The following is a 19605-nucleotide window of genomic DNA, read 5'->3' as shown; positions in this document are numbered from 1 at the left end:
AGAGAAGTCTTTACTTTTGAACAAAAGGAGTCGTAATTCGAAAAATTACTTTAATTACATCCCGTGAGGAGGGGGTCTTTAGCTCTCCAGAGCTAGGACCCCCGGGTATTAGCGATTGACACTTCTATATGTGCTATCAGTATACATTTATATTTATGCATGGCACGATTCATTGAGGCAGTGTGGTCTACGAAGAATTGAGTTACGTATAAAAATTAATTTCATTCAAACGAAACATAAAATAGGATCTCAGCTCGCAAGTCATGATACATAGTACGTAGGCGTTTCCGCCGTCTTGGCTCCGCGTAACTTCCGGTGCACACTTTTCCATTATTTCAATAATTTATATATATTTTTAAGTCATCTTTTTTTCATCTACCGGTGGTCATGTCAAAAAGAGTCAAAGTCAATAAGTAGACCAGTATATCACTGTTTCCACAAGCTTGTCACACGATCCTCTAAACATCCCTTTTTGGAATTAGAAAGAAATGGACCCATCAATATTGATTCCGCTTAACATGACATCTTTTTCGGCCTTGCTTCTCCTTGGAGCTGGTTTCGCAGCTCTGGGTTTACTATTAAGATGCATCTATCTTTTGTACATCCATCCACTAGCTAAATACCCAGGCCCTGCACTTGCTGGCGTCTCCTATCTATGGTATGCCAGTAAGTGGCTCAAGGGGAGATACCCTTGGGCTGTAGAAGAGCTTTTCAACAAGTACGAGTGTAGGTGTTATTGTTGTGCTCTTTTCTGTCCAATAGTTGAGTAACTACCTTACTGATGACGCTCTAATAACAATAGCCGAGATTGTTCGCGTTGGGCCAAATGAGCTTGCATTCAGATCACCAGAAGCCCAGCACGACATATACATGGCAACAGTTCGTAACCGCGAGACATTCTTAAAGACGGATATTCAAGATCTGGGAGGCGGTGAGCCTGGCATCACTGCCGAGCGAGACCCGGAAAAGCACCGCGTGCTTGCCAAGCAGCTCACCCCCGCCTTCTCCCCTCGGGCAATGTACGCCCAAGAGACCCATGTCCATCGATATGTAGACCTTCTTGTCGAGCAGTTGGCCAAGCATGGGGGCACCAGCGCCGACGGCGTCAACATGACCGAGGTATGCAAATCATCCCGCCATTTTTAGGTTTTGGAACATCAACATCTGATTTCTAACAAAATTACAAAGTGGTTTGACTGGCTCGTATGTGATATTGCCGGTTACATGGCTTGGAGTCACGAGTTTGAAAATTTAAAATACGGTGAGCATTGCTGCTTTCGCATAGGTAATAGCCCGAGAACGAACAGCTGCTGATATAGACAGCCACACCCTGCTTTTACTTCCGAGAGTCGATCAAAGTTGGTCTCTTTGGTACGGTTCGGCAAGTGCTGAAGAAGTTCCCGCTTCTCTACCCCCTGTCGCCTTTCTTCGTGCCTAAGTCTGTGTCCAAAACCATTCCAACCTGGGTCAGATTGAACGCAGATATCGTTTCGCAGCGTCTTCTAAAGCGTCAGGAGCTTCAAGGGAACGATTACTTCTCGTGGCTTCTTCGCAATGACGAGAAGTTACAGTCAACAGAGTGGTTGGTCGCGCAGTCCAACGTCTTAGTCGGAGCGGGCTTCGACCCCCTAACCAACGTTCTTACATCGGCGCTCTTCTATCTATGCAAGACACCTCGTGCACTTGACCGACTCTCTCAGGAGATCAGAGGGGAGTTTAGCAGCTATTCCGACATCAAGGCCGAGAAGCTACAAACCAAAAGATATCTCCAGGGTGTCATCGACGAAGCTATGCGAATCCACACACCTGCCGCATTTGGCCTTCCAAGACACAGCCCTGGAGCGCTTGTGGACGGCGAATACATTCCAAAGGGCGTAAGCTTAAGCTATCTAGGCATCCGCACACATGAACAAGTCACGCTAATGTCTCTGTAGGTTATCGTGCAAAACGCCCAATTTGCGGCTACGCACAGCCCCAAGTATTTCCTCAATCCTAGAGAGTTCTGGCCGGAGCGTTTCCTGCCCGAAGGCCATGAGTGGTATGACAAGAGATTCAGCCTTCACGACAACTCCAAAGTCTTCAAACCATTCTCGCAAGGACCCAGAGCTTGTCCCGGCCGAGAAATCGGTATGATGCAAGCCCGCGTCACTTTGGCGAAACTGGTTTGGACGTATGACATGGAGCTGCTCAATCCCGAAACTGATTGGGATAGGGATATCAAACTGTTTTTTATCTATGACAGACCAAGAGTACAGGTCAGGTTTCATAGGCGCTCGCAATTGTAGCCAAAAAGATTCCTGGCGGCAATGGCCCTTTAGGAGGTGCAGACACAATCGTGTTGTGGAGGTGAAGTTGTGATCAACAATGTTTGTATTTACCGGTTATTTTGCGTTTAGTCATGCTTATCGTACAGTGGGTGGTAAAAGCCTCTATGCAACTTACTTTTGCCCTCGAGCCATACAATAGCAAGAAAGTCTCGAAATTCGGCTGTCATTTCCGTAAGGTGTGGTGTTAAAAAAGAGGCAAAGGTGTATTCCAGTGTATTGGTATCATTTGGATTAATACCTGACCCAAAGTGTATGATAACAACACACTTTATACACACTTTCTGCATAGCCATCCTGTATCATAGCTAAACATAGAGCCTTGATTCTATAATTTAAGCTATAGCTTTGGTTCTGACGTTTTGAACCGATCTGAGGACGCATCTCATACTAGCTTAGTGGGTGGTGTAATTTCTGAGCTGATCAAATCACCACTGTGGTCCCCATTTCTCTACACATTTTCAATAGCAATAGGTTTCTCTACTAGGCTTGGAAATTACGTAAATCGGGAGAGTTTTGGTCGTTTCAGACGATGCAGAGTGTCAAGGAGGGATCCTAACTAGAATTTTACATATCTGCAAGGTTTTTGTTAACATCTTTTTGAGCCAAAACTCATGCTGAATGATTCATGTGATTGTTTCTGGAATATGCCATGACTAGTCATTGAAGTTATACAGGGTGACAGGGCAAAGTTAATTACCCCTACGATGTTACCCACCCCAGTTGATATCACAATAGAGGAGGAATATTCACCGAAAGTAAAGTCTTGTAGAGGGGGGTGAACATTAGTTACCTAACAGGAGTAAAAGACTTCGGCCTGATACCATAGTATGGAGAACTTGCGCTTTGAGTCAGTAGGATTAAACTCTTTTGCTCCAGAGTCTACATAAAGCATGCAAGATACAGAAGGACATAGACAAAAGCCGGCTTCACGCCGAGGGCGTGCTTCTCTTCAACCCCAATCCCGGCTATTATGAACCCTTCAACACAGAAAGCATCTCGTGAACTGAATTTGAGGAATGATTAACATTTCTCGTTTTTTCGATTGGAGTCAAAAAGTACCCCAGTCACCATGGAGCCCTCAGCAGGTCTGAAGTGGGCGACCTGAAAAAGCAAGTAATCGACAAAGTCTAAGATATGATGAAACTATGGATGAAATAGATTTGAGGTTGCAGCTACAATCAACACGCGAACGACGCAGAATGTGAACTTTCATGCCGTATCTTGGTCTGTAGATTGCTGCTCTGGACCACCAAATCGCCGATGAGGATTGGAACGCTGCGGACCGCTGAATCGTCGACGATATGCTCCGTAACGCCAAGACCTCGAGGAAGTACAGATCAGCTACCCGGTATGGAAGCTCTCACTTCGTAGAATATAAATGTGTAGAAAGACCACGGAACATCTTCATTGCCTCAACAACAACGCCTCGCTTCTTCTATCTTGCGCGAAATGTCTTCCTCATGCAACATATCTGAACCCATTGCTGTGATTGGCATTGGCTGTCGTTTCCCGGGAGCTTCATCTACTACGGAATTAGTAGATGTTTTAAGTGATCCCGCCGACCTGTCGCAGACCATCCCTTCAGATCGATTCAGCATCGATGGTTATCATCACGATGACGGAAGTCATCATGGCAGCACCAATGTTCGAAAGTCATACTTTCTGCAGGATAGCATCCGCAAGTTTGATAACAACTTCTTCAACGTCACTGCCGTAGAGGCGTCTTCTATAGACCCCCAGCAGCGGATCCTGCTGGAAACAGTACACGAGGCCTTTGAGAACGCCAATGTATCTATGCCACAACTTAGAGGCTCAGATACGGCTGTCTATGTTGGCTTGATGTGTGGAGACTATGAGAGTCTCTTGTACAATGACCTTGAGACTGTTCCCAGATACATGGTAAGAGCCAAATGAAAACCTCAGTCTCTTTGTAACCATGATTATCCGTTGCTAATGCCAACGCTCAGGCTACTGGCGTTGCTCGCAGTATCATTGCCAATCGAATTTCATATATATGGGATCTTCGTGGCCCATCTATGACAATCGACACGGCTTGTTCTTCCAGTCTAGTTGCCCTCCACCAAGGCGTGCAGGCCTTACGGCTAGGAGAAACCAACTTAGCGCTTGTTGCAGGGTCCAACTTGCTGCTTGGACCTGAATGCTACGTAACGGAAAGCAGTCTTAACATGCTCTCACCGACTGGGAAGAGTCGCATGTGGGATGCGGAAGCGGATGGCTATGCTCGAGGCGAGGGTGTGGCTGCTATAGTGTTGAAGCGTCTAAGCGATGCTGTTGCCGACGGCGACTTCATTGAGTGTATCGTGAGGGAGACTGGTGTCGGCCAAGATGGACACACCAATGGCATCACAACTCCGGGTGCAGAGTCCCAAGCATCCCTCATCAGACGCGTCTACGCCAAAGCCGGTCTTGACGTGATCAAGGACGGCTGTCAGTATTTTGAAGCGCACGGCACCGGTACACCGGCTGGCGATCCCGTGGAGGCTGAAGCAATCCATTCTGTCTTCACGGATTCCTCAGGAAATAACGTCCGCACCGCTCCGATTTATGTCGGATCAGTCAAGACAGTGATCGGTCACACTGAGGGCACAGCAGGTTTGGCGGGCCTTATCAAGGCAACGACTTCCCTGCAACGCAAAACAATTTTCCCGAATAAACACTTCAACAAGCTGAACCCTCGCATCACGCCTTTCTACGGGAACCTACAGGTCCCGACGGTTGAAGTTCCGTGGCCCAAACCACCAAACGGCCAGCCTCTCAGGGCTAGTGTGAATAGTTTTGGGTTTGGGGGTACAAACGCGCATGCTATCCTGGAAAGTTATGATAACGGTATTTCACCAAACCGAGTTTCAGAGGATGCTGTTCCACTATTTGTGCCAGTCGTCTTTTCGGCCAAGAGCGCAGGCTCGCTATACGGCGGACTTGCGGACTATGTCCAGTGGTTGAACCTGCACCCGGAAGCCAACATACGGGATGTGGCAATCACGGCTTCCAGAAGGTCGCCTTTTGCTTACAGGGCCGCTATCCCGTCCGCCAGTAGCTCTGACCTATCATCGAAACTATCAGAGGCAATTCGTGAGCGACGAATTGTGACACCAGCACGCAGTACCCCGAGGACAATTGGCATTTTCACGGGTCAAGGGGCTCAGTCTTTTGGTATGATGGCTGAGGTTCTGCGCGCCTCTCCTTGGGCACAGAATCGCGCACGCCAACTGGAAGAGATGCTTCTAGATATGATCCCACTCGAAGACAGGCCACCTCATTCGTTGGTTGACCAGCTTCTTCTAGGTCGCTCCCCAGACGGCTCGTCTGTGATGGAAGCGAGCCTTTCCCAGCCCCTGTGCACCCTGGTACAGATTCTCCTGGTGGACGTACTCCAGACAGCCGGTATCAAGTTCAGTGCCGTCGTCGGCCACTCCTCTGGAGAGATATCTGCCGCATACGCTGCGGGCTACCTCACGGCAGAGAACGCTCTAGGCGCTGCTTACTATCGAGGCATGCATACCAGATTGGCTAGCGGTCCTGATAACCAACAGGGAGCCATGTTAGCAGCTTCCATGTCCTACAAAGAGGCACGCCGATTTTGCGCGCGGCCAGAATTCAAGCAGAGAATTTGCGTGGCAGCCAGCAACTCTCCAAGCAGTGTAACGCTCTCAGGAGATGAGGATGCCATTATTGAAGCCGAGGAGTTCCTCCAGGCCGAAAACGCCAACCCAAAGCGTTTGGTGGTCGACAAAGCATATCACTCTCACCACATGAACCCGTGCTCCAGCGCTTACCTGGAATCGCTTAGAGCCCTCCCGGGCTTTAAGTCTGATCCTAACACATCGACTAAGTGGTTCTCGAGTGTTCACGTTCGGGAGGCCAGCGAGTTCCAGCTCACGGCGGACTATTGGAATGATAACATGGCCCAGCCCGTCTTGTTCTCCCAAGCACTTGAAAAGGCGTGCAACGACGTCGGATCTTTCGACCTCGTGATTGAGGTCGGACCGCATCCCGCACTCCGAGCGCCGGTTATGCAAACTTTACAAAACCTGGACCCACAGAACCAGCCAGCCTATACCTTCTTACTCCGTAGAGGACAAGACAGTGTGCAATCATTCCGTGAGGGGTTCGCACAGCTTTGGCAGGCTGGTTTGAATCCTAAGCTGGCTGCTGTTGAAAAGCTCATGTCTGGTATCTCAAGCCAGCCATTGAGGGGACTGCCGATATACCATTGGCAACACGATCAGGAGTTCTGGCATGAACCCTATTTTACCAAAGCCTTGAGGAGGCGCAAACAGCCAGCTCGCCCGTTGATAGGCATACGGCTTCCCGATAGTTCCGACGTGGACATGAGGTGGCGCAACGTTATCCTGGAATCGGAGTTGCCATGGCTTTCTGGCCATAAGATCCAGGGTCAAACCGTATTCCCTGGAGCCGGTTACATATGCATGGCCATCGAAGCGGCTCAGGAACTGAACCTCAACAACCAGGAGATTCAGACCATTGACGTCACCAATCTAGACATCAGCCAAGCTCTACTCATACCGCCAGATGACCCTGGGGTGGAAGTCGTGTGCACGATGACAAATGTGCGTCGCAGTGGCAAGACTATAATCATAGCCGACTTCTCTCTTTACGCTGCTATCGGGGACAGCTTATCCCTCATGGTCAAAGCAGTTGTGAAGCTGCAATTAGGACCATCGAAAGGCGAAATACTGCCATCTACTCACCAGCAAGGTATTGCGGACTGCTCGATGCGTCCTATTGACAGCGATGTCATATACTCGGGATGGAACAACGTGGGTTTTACGTACTCAGGGCCGTTCCGAGCTATTCAGAATGCTTCAAGGAAGCTTAGCGCAGCAAGTGGTTCCATTGCCAATGCACCCGGCGAGGGTTCAATGCCCTTGCATCCTGGCACATTGGATGCCGCTATTCAGTCACTCCTATTGGCCTACTGTCACCCAGAGGATGGGACTCTGGTCTCGCCACAAGTTCCACGAACCATCAGGAACGTTCGCATCAACTTCGGACTGGTAAAGACCGTTGGCCTGACTCATCCGCAATTCGAATTTACAGCAGTCGTCCCGGATCGTGAAGCTTCCGGTGCGTGTGGAGATGTCGAACTGTTCACTCAAGAGGGGCAGAGCATTGTGCAGATAGAGTCTCTTCAGTACGTCAGGCTTTCTCCAGCAACAAAAGAGAATGACCTCAAAGCGTTCTGGTACACAAAGTGGGTGTCCGCATCTCCTGGTACTCAAAACTTTTGCCGGGACGGACAGGCTACAGAGGACGATTACGAACTGGTCGAGAACCTCGAACGTCTGTCTTTCTACCACATCACGCAGCTTGAGAAGGCTTTCCCGCAGGGTCACCCGCAACGTCAGCACCCCAACTGGAAGAACTATTTTGGCTTTGTAGCCCATGTTCGCAGTTTGGTGGATTCTGGCGTTCATCCTTACGTTAAAAAGGACTGGCTTCAAGACACATCAGAGGTGGTCACTGCCATTGCGGCGCGATATCCTGATAATCCGCATCGCAGAGTCATCGATGCTGTGGGGGACAACATCACGCAGATCGTACATAGCGGAAGCACGATACTGGAACATCCACTACGAAGCCTTCTAGATGACTACTATGCCCATGGGATGGCCGACCAAAGCTACGCACGCAACCTAGCGCGCGTAGTTGGGTATCTTGCTGATAGATTCCCTACGATGAATATCCTCGAAATCGGTAAGGCAAATTCAACTTCCACATTCGAAAGCGACTTTGCATTCTAATCAGCATAATATAGGAGCCAGTAACAGAAGTGTAACCAAAACAGTCTTTGAGGAGATTGGTTGCACGTTTGACACCTACACATGCACAGACGTATCTGTTAGTCAATCTGAGAATGCGCGTGACCTTTTCCCTGCCCAGAAAGACAAGATAGTTTTCTCAAGTCTCGATCTGGAGCGGGACGTCGTCGAACAGGGGTTCAACCCCCAGTCATACGACCTGGTCATCGCCTCGCTGGCGCTTCATGCAACATCCAACCTGAAGAACACTCTTTCCAACGTCCGGAAGTTGCTGAAACCTGGAGGCTATGTCGTCATGCTTGAGATCACCAACAACGACCCCATCAGACATGGTTTCGTCTTTGGAACAATGCCGCAATGGTGGATCGGCGAAGCTGAAGGCCGCGTACTCTCGCCCTGCATCGAACCCCCAAAGTGGGATGCTGTTCTCCAGCAGTCTGGATTCTCTTCCATTGATTCAATGGTCCCTGATGTCCATCGCCTTCAGGTTCCTTTCTCGGTAATCACGGCTCAAGCAGTGGACAACAGAGTTCAGTTGCTACGCAACCCTCTTGCCAACAAGACGGCGTTCCCTCGCCTACTCGTTGTCGGAGGCGCAACTCCAAACAGCGTACAGCTTGTGAGCAGCGTATGTGAGTTGTTAGGGCAACACTATGAGGTTGTTCTTAACATCCGCACTCTCGAGGACTTTAGTGACGCCTACCATGGATGCACGGTGTTGTCCCTATCCGAACTTGACAGGCCTGTCTTCGAGAACATCAACGACGGTACTCTCAGGGCCTTGAACAAAATCATGTCGAACTGCCCAGTGCTTCTTTGGGCTACGCATGGTGCTAGAGACAAATGCCCTGGATCCATGATGGCTATTGGCTTCTTCCGCACAATGATGTGGGAAAGGCCAGAGCTAACCTTCAGGTCTATCGACTTTTTGGACGAGAGCCTACCTGACTCCGATGTCATCTGCTCTTCTCTTTTAGAGTTGGAGATGGGTGTTTCATGGAACCTGAAGACCAGGGGATCTGACATTCTTTGGCCTCTGGAAAGAGAGCTCGTCTACAAAAACGGTCATCTGGAGATCCCGCGGGTGGTACCATCTCCCATGCTAAACGACAGATATAATTGCAGTCAAAGACTGATCGTTCGCAAGAACGGAAATACCCCGATCCGACTCTCTCACGATGGTTGGCTTGATCAAGAGGTATCTGTTCGTTCGAACAAGGCATTGACCTCAACATACGGCAAACGCCTGCAGCTCAAAGTCGAGTACTCGACCTCATTCTCAGTGCCTGTACTGGATTCGGGCCCCAGCAATTCATACCTGGTATTCGGAAGAGTAGCCAACAGCCGTCGTCCAGTCCTCGCTTTGGTGCCTAAGTGCGGATCGACGGTCAAGCCGTTATCTTGCTCTGTCTGTGAGGTTCAGGACGATAGCAACCCGTCACTTGTTTTAACACAGGTTGCGTCAGTTCTACAAGCGGTATATCTGCTTTCTCACGTCCCCAAGGGTCAGCGCCTACTCGTACACAACCCTGACGCACAATTTGCCGCGGCCATCAAGTCTTTGGCCAAGGATCGAGATATCCGAGTGACCATGACTTCGACCGATCCGCAAACCAAATTCATCCACCTACATCCTCATATGCCGGCACGCTTGCTGAAGGATATAATCAATCCCAGTCACCATTATTTTGCGGATCTATCCAAGACCACAGAATCTCCAACGGAAGCCTATATTCGGCAGCTTCTCCCCAAGTCCATGGTTATCATTGACACGCAGCCCATTATTGCAACCGACGGGTCTCGATTAGCCACACCGTTGACCTACGGTAGCTCGCTCAACCCTGCTGAGACGATTCCGGTCTCAGCACAGCTCTCTGCAGCGTACGATATCAGCCATGGACTTCCGATGCATTCACTTGGGCTTGTTTCGCTGAGTGACTTTTCCAGTCAACGGCCAAATCGGAACAAACATATCCTCCAGTGGAGTGACACTGAAAGCGCCTTCACACGTGTCCTGCCTACAGGTCGTCACCTAGCATTCCTGCCACATCGCACGTACTGGCTTGTGGGCCTCACAGGGGACACTGGATTATCTCTTAGTGAACTTCTCGTGCGAAAAGGCGCTCGATATGTGGTTCTGAGCAGCCGCAACCCTAAAATCAGCCCCGAATGGCTGGAACAGCAAAGCAAAGCTGGGGTGAAAATTGCCGTCATTCCGTGTGATGCGGCGAACAAGGCCAGCCTGAGTTCAGCTTACGACAAGATCAAGGATTCTTTTCCACCGCTAGCCGGAGTGGCTCACGGCGGGATGGTCTTGGAAGATGTGCCTGTCGGAGACCTAGACGCCGACAAGTTTGCCAAGGTTGCGGCTCCCAAGGTCGCAGGCAGCACGAATCTAGACCGGCTTTTCGAGGAACACGGTGTTGATCTGGACTTCTTGGTCTTTTTCTCTTCGAGCGTCGGGACCGTTGGTAATTACGGACAGTCAAACTACTCAGCCGCCAATCTATACATGCAAACCTTGGCCTTGCAACGAAGACAGCGAGGCCGAGCCGCCTCGATTCTCAATCTCGGGCTCATCATTGGCATAGGGTATGCAATGAGTCGGATGAATCGTAGCCAGCTCGAAGCTTTGGGTAAAAATGGTGTCAAATGGATATCTGAGGAGGACGTTCATCACTCGTTTGGCGAAGCAGTCCTGGCAAGCCCTCCTTCATCGGACCTTGACTATGAGGTTACAATCGGTCTCGATACGTTCTCAGCCGGGGGCCCCTCGGCACCCCCATGGGCGGAAGAACCAAGAATGTCTCATTTGTTCAATACCGACCCCAACATGAGCCTGGCATCGAAACGAGGCGGTGTTGGTGCACAGAAGTCTCCCCGTGAGAAACTGGCGGAAGCTCCCTCGCTCGTGGAAGCTGAAATCGTAATCAAAGGTACAGATCTTTCTCACCATACCGGGATACTTCCACCCATCATTCGTGAATAATGTATATACTGACAATGTTTAGAATGTTTCTTGATCGAACTGCAGAACATCTTGAAGCTGTCGCCCTCTCAGATGGAGGATGAGAAGACGCTGCTCGATACGAGTACGGATCAGCTGGGGTTCGACTCACTCATCGCCGTGGAGGTACGCAGTTGGTTTCTGAAGACATTTGATGTCAGAATCGCGACTCTTCAAATGATGAGTGCCAACATTCAAGGCATAATCGACTTGGCCTTGTCCAAGTTGGACAAACCGAGCACACCCCATCTGGTCATGGAGTCTGAGAGTAAGGCGCAACGCAGTGAGGCTTCTAGCCCACTCTCGGAAGCAGATGTGGCGTCCCCGAGCACAGAAGATACAAGACCGTCATCTCGCGGCTCGTTCGATCAGAATGTCCCGCGCCTCATGGAGCCCGAGAGCCCGCAAGAAGACGGGTCTTTGACCCCTTTCTTGAAATCAGACGGGTCTTTGACCCCTTTCTTGAAATCAGACGTGGGGACCCCGGTCACGGAATCTTCCAGCGTGTCATCTCATACCCCAATTGATCAGAAGAGCCCCGGTCTCCCGGCTATTGGCTCAGACAGCACACAGCATTCTCCTCGCTATGGACCGCATCCTCTATCTATTGGTCAGGAGATGTTCTGGTTTGTGGAAAAGCTCATGCCGAACGCCAACCCTCTCAACGGCTTGGTTGTGTACCGTATGACTGGCTCACCAGACGTGGCAAGGCTTTCAGAAGCCGTCCGAATGGTCGGAAAGCGCCACGAGGCGATAAGGACAGCAATATTCGAATCGGAGAACGGCTCGGCCGTGCAAGCTATACTAGATTATGCTACAGTACATCTGGAGACACTGTCAGCCTCTCACGACGCTATTCCGGACATCATACAGAACTTTGCAAAGCATTGTTATCGACTTGACCAAGGCCAGATCATGCGCATTCTCCTTGTCTCAAGCTCGCCTACGGAGCATTATCTCTTCATCGGGTCACACCACATCAACATGGATGGAATCAGTCTTCAAGTCATTCTATCGGAGCTGGAGGCCTTTTACAAGGGAGAGGATTTGCCTGGGTCGCCCTTGCAGTTTGCGGACTTCGCTAAACGTCAGCGTGAGAACAACTGGTCTGACCTGCTATCGTTCTGGCAGAGCGAGCTTTCCGGTATCTCTGAGGAGCTTCCCATCTTGCGGCTTCCCGATGCCGCCAGGGTGCGCCAACCGTTGAACGAGTATCGAAACACGGAGATTAGCCGTCGAGTCAACTCTTCTACGATGGCAAAGGTCCGTGTGAGATGCCGTGAGTTGCGCGTAACGCAATTCCAATTCTACCTCGCCATCTTCCGCGTCCTACTCGTTCGGTTGGCCAAGGTAGATGACATCTGCATTGGTATCGCGGATGCCAACAGGTTAAGCGAAGACACTCTCGAAGCGGTTGGCATGTATCTCAACCTGCTGCCACTGAGGTTCCAATCGACATGCAATCAGAGGTTCTCAGACATTGCTCAGGACACAAAGCAGAAGGTTCAATCTGCCATTGCTCACTCCGCCCTTCCGTTTGGTTTGCTGCTGGAAAACATGGGCAAACTTGGTTTGCGACGATCCGCAGACCATAGCCCAATATTCCAGACGTTTGTCGACTATCGGCAAGGGGCACGAGAGCAACAACCTTTTGGTGATTGCAAGCTCGACGTCAGATACTGGCATGGTACCAAAACCGCTTACGATATCAGTCTTGACATTGTCGACTACAAAGAAGTTCCTACCTACATCCGGCTCGCTGTGCAAGATAGTCTTTATTCGAGAGCGGATGCTGAGCTGCTCATGGATAGCTATATGCATTTGATCGATGTATTTGCGACCTCGGCCAATGAGGAGGATTGCCTGATTGAAAGAGTCCCGATATTCAATGACAATTCGATCGGAACCAAGCTGAGTTTCGCGAAAGGTAAGTTGCGTCTGACCTTGAGATCAGAAAGGACTTGGTAACTGACAGGACCAAACTTCAGGACCAGTTGAGCGTTCCTCATGGCCAGGAACTTTAGCTCACAGGGTTGCTGAGATATCGGCCTCTTATCCTGAGAAGACTGCAATCAAAGATGGAAATGGGACTATTTTAACGTACGCAGGCATGTCGAACAGGGTAGCCGCTGTCGCCAGTGGCATTCGAAAACTCGAGGTTCAACCAGGATCTGTGATTGGGGTCTTCCAAGAGCCAACAGCCGATTTCGTGTGCTCTTTGCTGGCGATCTGGCACGCTGGATGTGTCTATATGCCGTTGGATCCGGCAACTCCGATGCCGCGGCTCGAGACTCAAGTTCATCACTGCTCCCCGCAGCTTATTCTCGTTGACAATCGTCTTGCAGACGCGGCCGCCTCCTTTGGAACTCCACTTCTCAACGTCTCATACATGGACGCTCAGGAGTCCTCTGGAATCGTGTCGGAGGTGTCCGAGACCAAATCCACAGACCCAGCGGCTGTTTTATACACCAGCGGATCGACCGGTGTTCCGAAGGGCATTGTGTTATCCCACCAAAACCTAATCCACGAGCTCGAGTTCTCACCAAAGAACTATGACTTTGGATTCGAAAACGTCTTATGCCAAAGCGCCTTGGGATTTGACATGTCTCTGACTCAGATCTTTACGGCTCTTGCATTTGGGGGCTGCGTACACATGGTAACATTGGCTGAGCGCGGCGATGCCCTGTCTATTACCAAGCGTATCGTTGACGATGGCATTACCTTCACCGGCGCGACGCCCTCGGAGTATCTCTCTTGGTTGGCCTACGGCGTTCCGAGCCTTGGTCAGTCTGGGTCTAGTTGGCGCCGCGCAGTTTGTGGCGGCGAGCCAATCCCACCCGCACTGCTCCGTTCCTTCGCCTCCATCGCCAACCGTCAGCTGAGGCTCTTCAATGCATACGGGCCAACGGAGACAACGTGCTCGGTAACCAGAATTGAGGTACCATACCGAGACCTCGCCCAAGCTTCGTCCAAGGTTCAGCTGACTGCTGGCCATGTGGCCCTGAACTGCTCCGTCTGTATTGTGGACTCGGATCTCAGACCCTTGCCTGTCGGCATGCCTGGCGAAGTTCTTATCGGCGGCGCAAAGGTTGCAATTGGATACCTCGGGAATGAAGCTCTCACACAAGAGCGATTCGTGGACCATGATCACGTCCCAGACGAGTTCGCCGCGGAAGGTTGGGCATCAGTACACCGCACAGGCGACGTCGGCTGGCTACGACCGGACGGCCAGCTTGTCCTTGAAGGCAGGGTTGCCGGCGACTCCCAAATCAAACTGCGGGGTAACCGGGTGGATCTTACAGATGTGGAAGATGCCATCCTTCGTGCTGGACAAGGTCATCTGATTGAGGCCCTGGTCTGTGTTCCGACAAAAGCAGACTCGGGCGATGCCAGTTCGGACTCCGTATTGCTTGCAGCACTGGTTGTTACAGACGCATCTCTCGACCCGCAGAGTCCAGAAGAAAATCAATTTCTCACTGATGTCTTGAGGCGTGTTGATCTACCTCGGGCCTTGAGGCCAACAACAATACGCTCGGCTCCGGCACTTCCCAAGAGCGCCAACGGCAAGGCAGACCGTAAGGCTGCTGCTGAGTTGCTCAGAATACATTTGGATACGTTCGAGGCATCTGATAATGACGAGTCGTTATCAGGAGTCGAGTCACAGCTCCAACAGGCATGGACTGAGGTTTTGCCATTCAACCTCAGTTCCAAGATTCGAAGATCCTCGGACTTCTTCCACGCGGGCGGCAACTCTCTGCTTCTTGTTGCCCTCCAGAGAAAGATTCAAGAGGTTTTTAACGTGAAACTCCCCCTCGTCTCTGTCTTTGAACAGAGCACTTTGTCCAACATGGCTTTGCTGATCGAGCAAAATTCCATCGAGGACACGACAATCGACTGGGACAGGGAGACCGACCCTGAAAACTGCATTCCAGCAGATTATCTCCGGCCTTTTGAAGCATATACTGTCCCCGAACGCGGATGCAGTGTCGTTCTTACAGGAGCCACAGGATTCTTAGGAAAGGCGCTTCTTCGGACACTAGTCACTGACAAGAGAATATCCACCATTCACTGCATTGCCGTGCGAAATGCAGAGCCGCTAGAACCGTTCAAAGACTCCGGAAAGGTCGTGGTTCATCACGGGAACCTCACGTTACCTCGGCTTGGCCTTTCTACTAATATGGCACGATACATATTCTCTACTGCAGACATCATCATCCACAACGGTGCCGACGTGTCCCACTTGAAGTCGTATCGGACTATCAAGAGCGCCAACGTGGGCTCAACTCAGGAGCTTGTGAAGCTGTCACTTGAGCATGGACGACCGATTCCATTCCACTTTGTTTCCACCGCCGGTGTTTCGCTCTACTCGGGTCTGGAGACGTTTGGCGAGGTATCTGCTGCACCGTTCCCGCCACCCACTGACAACTCAGACGGTTACACGGCGTCAAAGTGGGCTAGCGAGAGGTTCTTAGAAAGGGTACATGGGATGACTGAGCTTCCGGTGTGGGTCCACCGGCCTTCAAACATTCACCGGTTCGAGGACCCTCAGTTCGACCTTTTCCAGAATCTGCTTCGATACTCTCGTCTTATGAAGGCAGTTCCTGCATTTTCCAGCATGCAAGGCCATCTAAACCTAGTCGAGGTAGTGGATGTTGCCAAGAGCATTCACAACGATATTTTCATTGACGCGAACTTGGAGGTCAACTACCGGCACCGGATCAGCGGAATCAATCTCTCGATGGATCGCCTAGCGGATTTCGTCAGCGACCAAGTCAAATCATCCGTCGAGGTCCTTGACGTGCATACTTGGTCAGCTAGGGCGGAGTCTCAGGGTCTGTCAGAAACGGTTACTGAATGGTTTAAGAAAGTTGCATTTGGAAGCCCTGTCAGGTATCCTTTACTTGTCACTGATAGAGATTAGAGATACAGTATATTAGGCAATCTTCTAGGTTAGATTCTATATAAAATTGGCTGGCTTAATTGTTCCCTGACTGTTATTAAAGTCATATCTATGCTTAATGCAGACTAGGGCTGGGGTATTTAGGTAGCTAGGAATAAGAAGAAGAGGAAAAAGCAACTTTGTCTACTATTGAAGACTTTATCTAAGAACCAAGACGTCGTTATGTTCACATGTCTGATTTGGTACCAGTTGAATACCGCCGTTAATAACCTTGTCGCTTGTTACGACCTAACAAGTTATAGGCAACGTCAGCCCCACTAAGGCAGAAGCGTAGGCAGTATAGCCTTTGTAACAATAGGACAACCAGGGGCGTCTTACAGATAACTCCCTAGAACAGAGGAACTATAGTGTAAGTTATATAAAGATAATATAGCTAGGATATATTAAATACACTCCTTAGGGCGACGGTCGAGAACGAGGATCGAAGCAGATATCTTGCCATTGAAAAGATTGATCTGATGTGGCTGAAAGCCTCGGGGATTGATGTAGAAGAGGTGCTGGAGCATAGAACCGAGGCTTCGGTGAGGAGATGGCGTCAGGAAATGAAAGAGAATGAACAGAACGTGAGGGTGAAAATAGAAGGAGAGAGTGGTCGATCTGAAAGCCTGTATTGAGGTGTATTTCGACGTTGTGTACTCGGTACCGTTGCGGTCTCTCGACCAATGCCATAATCATTGGATACTGGACACACGGTATATCTGCCGGGAGTCCGAATCATAGCCTTTGATTCCATCAACGATGAAGAAGACTCCTTCATTTGATTATTCAGCAAACCATGGCGAAAACAGAGACTTATGGAGCTTCCAACAAGAACAGTTTGAAGAAGTGAGTATTACATAACGTTCCATCAAGTAATGGGGGGTTAAGCAGTTAGACAGTATTGGATTGTCTTTAGACGGTGGTGTGCCAATGTGCTGCTATACAAAAGCACTACAAACTCACACATTTGGATTGGAAGGGCGGGAAGCTTTGTCCAATGTTCACGCAGTTCTTCGAGTCGGAAGTGCCCGTCGGCATGGGGGGCGAAGCAGAAACATTGGCCGTTTATTAAAAGGCGCGTCGTCATTGGTCAGTGTCGGGGATGGCTGGCGGGGGGAGCTCTGGCGCGGTTTCACCTGGGAGCTCCCGCTAATACCGCCGCGGGATCATGGCTCTGGCCGTCAGCCAAAAGACGTCAGCCAGCCAGTCGTACGACTTTTGTTCCCCTCCCCTCTCCCGACAAACTCGTCAAATCATCAGTCTTGCCATTCGCTCTCGTTCCAGCCTAGCCCCGGCTGTCGTCCTCTCAAAATGGCCGGATATTTCTTACTCGTGATCCCAAGCATCCTCATGAGCTTGCTGGTCTCCAGAGCGCCTTTCATGATGACTACCACGCCGCAGACGACGAAGCCGTGGGCCGACGGGCCCATGAAGCTCATTACGACGCCTCAGTACGAGACGAAAAAGGTTCGTTCGTCATTTGCCGCCCCCAACTCACGTGCATGTGCATGCCAATTGAAGCTCTCTTCCCCCTCACTCGTAGATGCTCCGACTGACTGGCTATTCGGACAGACCGATATCTTTACGCTGGGCGCTACTCACATGGCCTTGCTGCACAACTCGATCTTGCGCGGTTATAACTCCATCTACCAGCAAGCGCCTTACATCCAAGAGGCCGACAAAGCCGACTTCATCGGGTACTCGCAGACTTGGCACAAGTTCGTCAAGTCGCACCACGATGACGAGGAGGAGTCCCTCTTCACGAAGGTCGAGGACCTCTTGAACGACAAGAACGTCTTTGCAGAGACGCACAAAGAACACGGTACGTACCTGGTGTCCTCCACACGACCCGAGAAACAATCCCCGCTGACAAGCGACTTGCAGAATCCTTCCTGGCCGGCCTCGCCGAGTTCGACAAGTACCTGACATCGCTGTCGTCGCCCTCCGTCTTCTCCGGCGCCAAGCTGCTCGACATCATGAAGGGGTTCCAGGAGCCGTTCGAGAGCCACTTCCACAGCGAGATCAGCACCATCGCCGGTCTGGCGGCGCACCCGAACGCGCCGAAGGAGGGGACACCGGAGGCGGCGAATGCGAGCCTGACGTTCAAGAAGTGGGGCAAGAGCACCGTCACCAAAGCGGGCACGGCGGACGTCGTGCCGTTCTTCTTGCTGAACCTGGACCGGACGGTCGAGGACGGGTTGTGGGCTAACTGGCCGCCGATGCCGGCGCCGATTAAGTGGGGTCTGATCAACATCGCGGGTGCGTGGCATTGGGGGTGGTGGAAGTTTGCTAGCTGCGACGCGGCCGGGCAACCGAGGGAGCTGTACGCGCTGCAGTCTTCCGGGACGGAGGACAAGACCAAGGCTGAATTGTAAAATGGGATTTGAGATAGACGGACTGCTGTAGTTGGTCACCTGTGGGACGAAAGTGCAGCGTTTGGGGGTGGCTCGACACCTGCTTACTTGTAAGAGAAGTACGAAATATTGAGATGAGCACAAAATAGTTGGATTACCCAATTCAATCGTGTGATATCCGATGGATGCTTCCTCGCCAAAACTTTCGCCAGGGTCCGTGTTGGGATTTGTCCCGGATAGAGACAGACAGGGAGGCCCCAACCCGGCAACGGGGCCTCTTGTCGGCGCAAGCCGAGCGATCGTCGTCGAGATGGATTTTATATAGTAGTATAGCTCTGTCGCCGTTTGCAAGAGGGCGTGGGTGTGGGCGAGAGCCAGGAACCAGTGTGTCGACGAGACTGCGACCTGAATGTTAGGCTTGGGGGTGTAGCAGGTTTCCCTGTCGAGCTCGTATCTGTCCTCTTGGCACTAAGCGCCGATCTCTGATCTCCCCACCATCACTCTCTTTCCTTGGTACAGAATACCAGATAGAAGCAGCGGTCGGCGATGTAGGGCATTTGGTGAATCAAGACGGGATCAATCGGGATAGGCGGTAACTCATCGTGCAACGGCGGGATGGTGGCCGTTGGTACCCAGCGATGAGGCGTCCACCCAACGGGTTGCAGACAGTACGAGTAGTGTAATATGCAGACGCACCGTGCCGGGGCGGCGGAACCCTCGTCTCGTCCCCCCCCCTCCCCAATGAACGGCCAAGGCGATTGGGGCTCTTGGTCGCTTGCTCGCCGCAACCACGACGGAATGGAATGTTGGACCCCTAGTTGAGTATCAGTTCCCGTGGTTCACACGATTCACACCTGTGCAGGTGGGCAGGCATCGCGTGGTCCAAAGTAGAGTATGTTGCAAATGTTTTCAAAGCATCCCTGATGGCGTCCCGCATGTTGGTTGTTGTACAGCGCCAAGCAAGACGGCAGGTGGGGGGTACAAGGTATGCTGATGATTACCGGTAGTTGAAAGGCCGGAGGAAAACTCACGAGTGCCATTTTCGCGGTATACGGCAGGCAGATCGTGTTTCTTCTTCGTCACGATCAGCTACATGGTGAGCAAAGCCAGATGCCTAGGACGGGAAGGTCGGTTCTTCAGCACTCATGCGGTGCTATCCTTGGTGGCGACATTT

At 51.1% G+C, this 19605-nt stretch overlaps 3 protein-coding genes across 3 annotated transcripts; all 3 read left to right on the top strand.

The window, feature by feature from the left end:
• Nucleotides 1-518: 518 nt before the first annotated feature.
• On the top strand, nt 519-2285 carry LY79DRAFT_512330 (cytochrome P450; the record flags this gene model as incomplete). Its single annotated transcript, XM_060554355.1, has 5 exons — nt 519-726; nt 803-1119; nt 1189-1261; nt 1324-1874; nt 1935-2285. The coding sequence occupies 5 exons, from the start codon at nt 519-521 to the stop codon at nt 2283-2285; spliced, it is 1500 nt and encodes a 499-aa protein (XP_060415819.1).
• Nucleotides 2286-3776: 1491 nt separating this feature from the next.
• Nucleotides 3777-16059, top strand: LY79DRAFT_512437 (AMP-binding enzyme; the record flags this gene model as incomplete). Its single annotated transcript, XM_060554369.1, has 6 exons — nt 3777-4226; nt 4295-8066; nt 8128-11067; nt 11143-11554; nt 11705-13074; nt 13133-16059. 6 exons carry the CDS (start codon nt 3777-3779, stop codon nt 16057-16059), a joined length of 11871 nt encoding a protein of 3956 aa, XP_060415818.1.
• Nucleotides 16060-17388: 1329 nt separating this feature from the next.
• Nucleotides 17389-18452, top strand: LY79DRAFT_589150 (uncharacterized protein; the record flags this gene model as incomplete). The annotated part of the gene is made up of 3 exons (XM_060561002.1): nt 17389-17544; nt 17650-17899; nt 17962-18452. The coding sequence occupies 3 exons, from the start codon at nt 17389-17391 to the stop codon at nt 18450-18452; spliced, it is 897 nt and encodes a 298-aa protein (XP_060415817.1).
• Nucleotides 18453-19605: the final 1153 nt, after the last annotated feature.

This window comes from Colletotrichum navitas, assembly GCF_030913465.1.
Source record: "Colletotrichum navitas strain CBS 125086 chromosome Unknown LY79scaffold_19, whole genome shotgun sequence".
Taxonomy (NCBI): Eukaryota; Fungi; Ascomycota; class Sordariomycetes; order Glomerellales; family Glomerellaceae; genus Colletotrichum; species Colletotrichum navitas.
The sequence above is the reverse complement of the archived record's forward strand: the minus strand, read 5'-3'. Positions and strand labels throughout refer to the sequence as shown.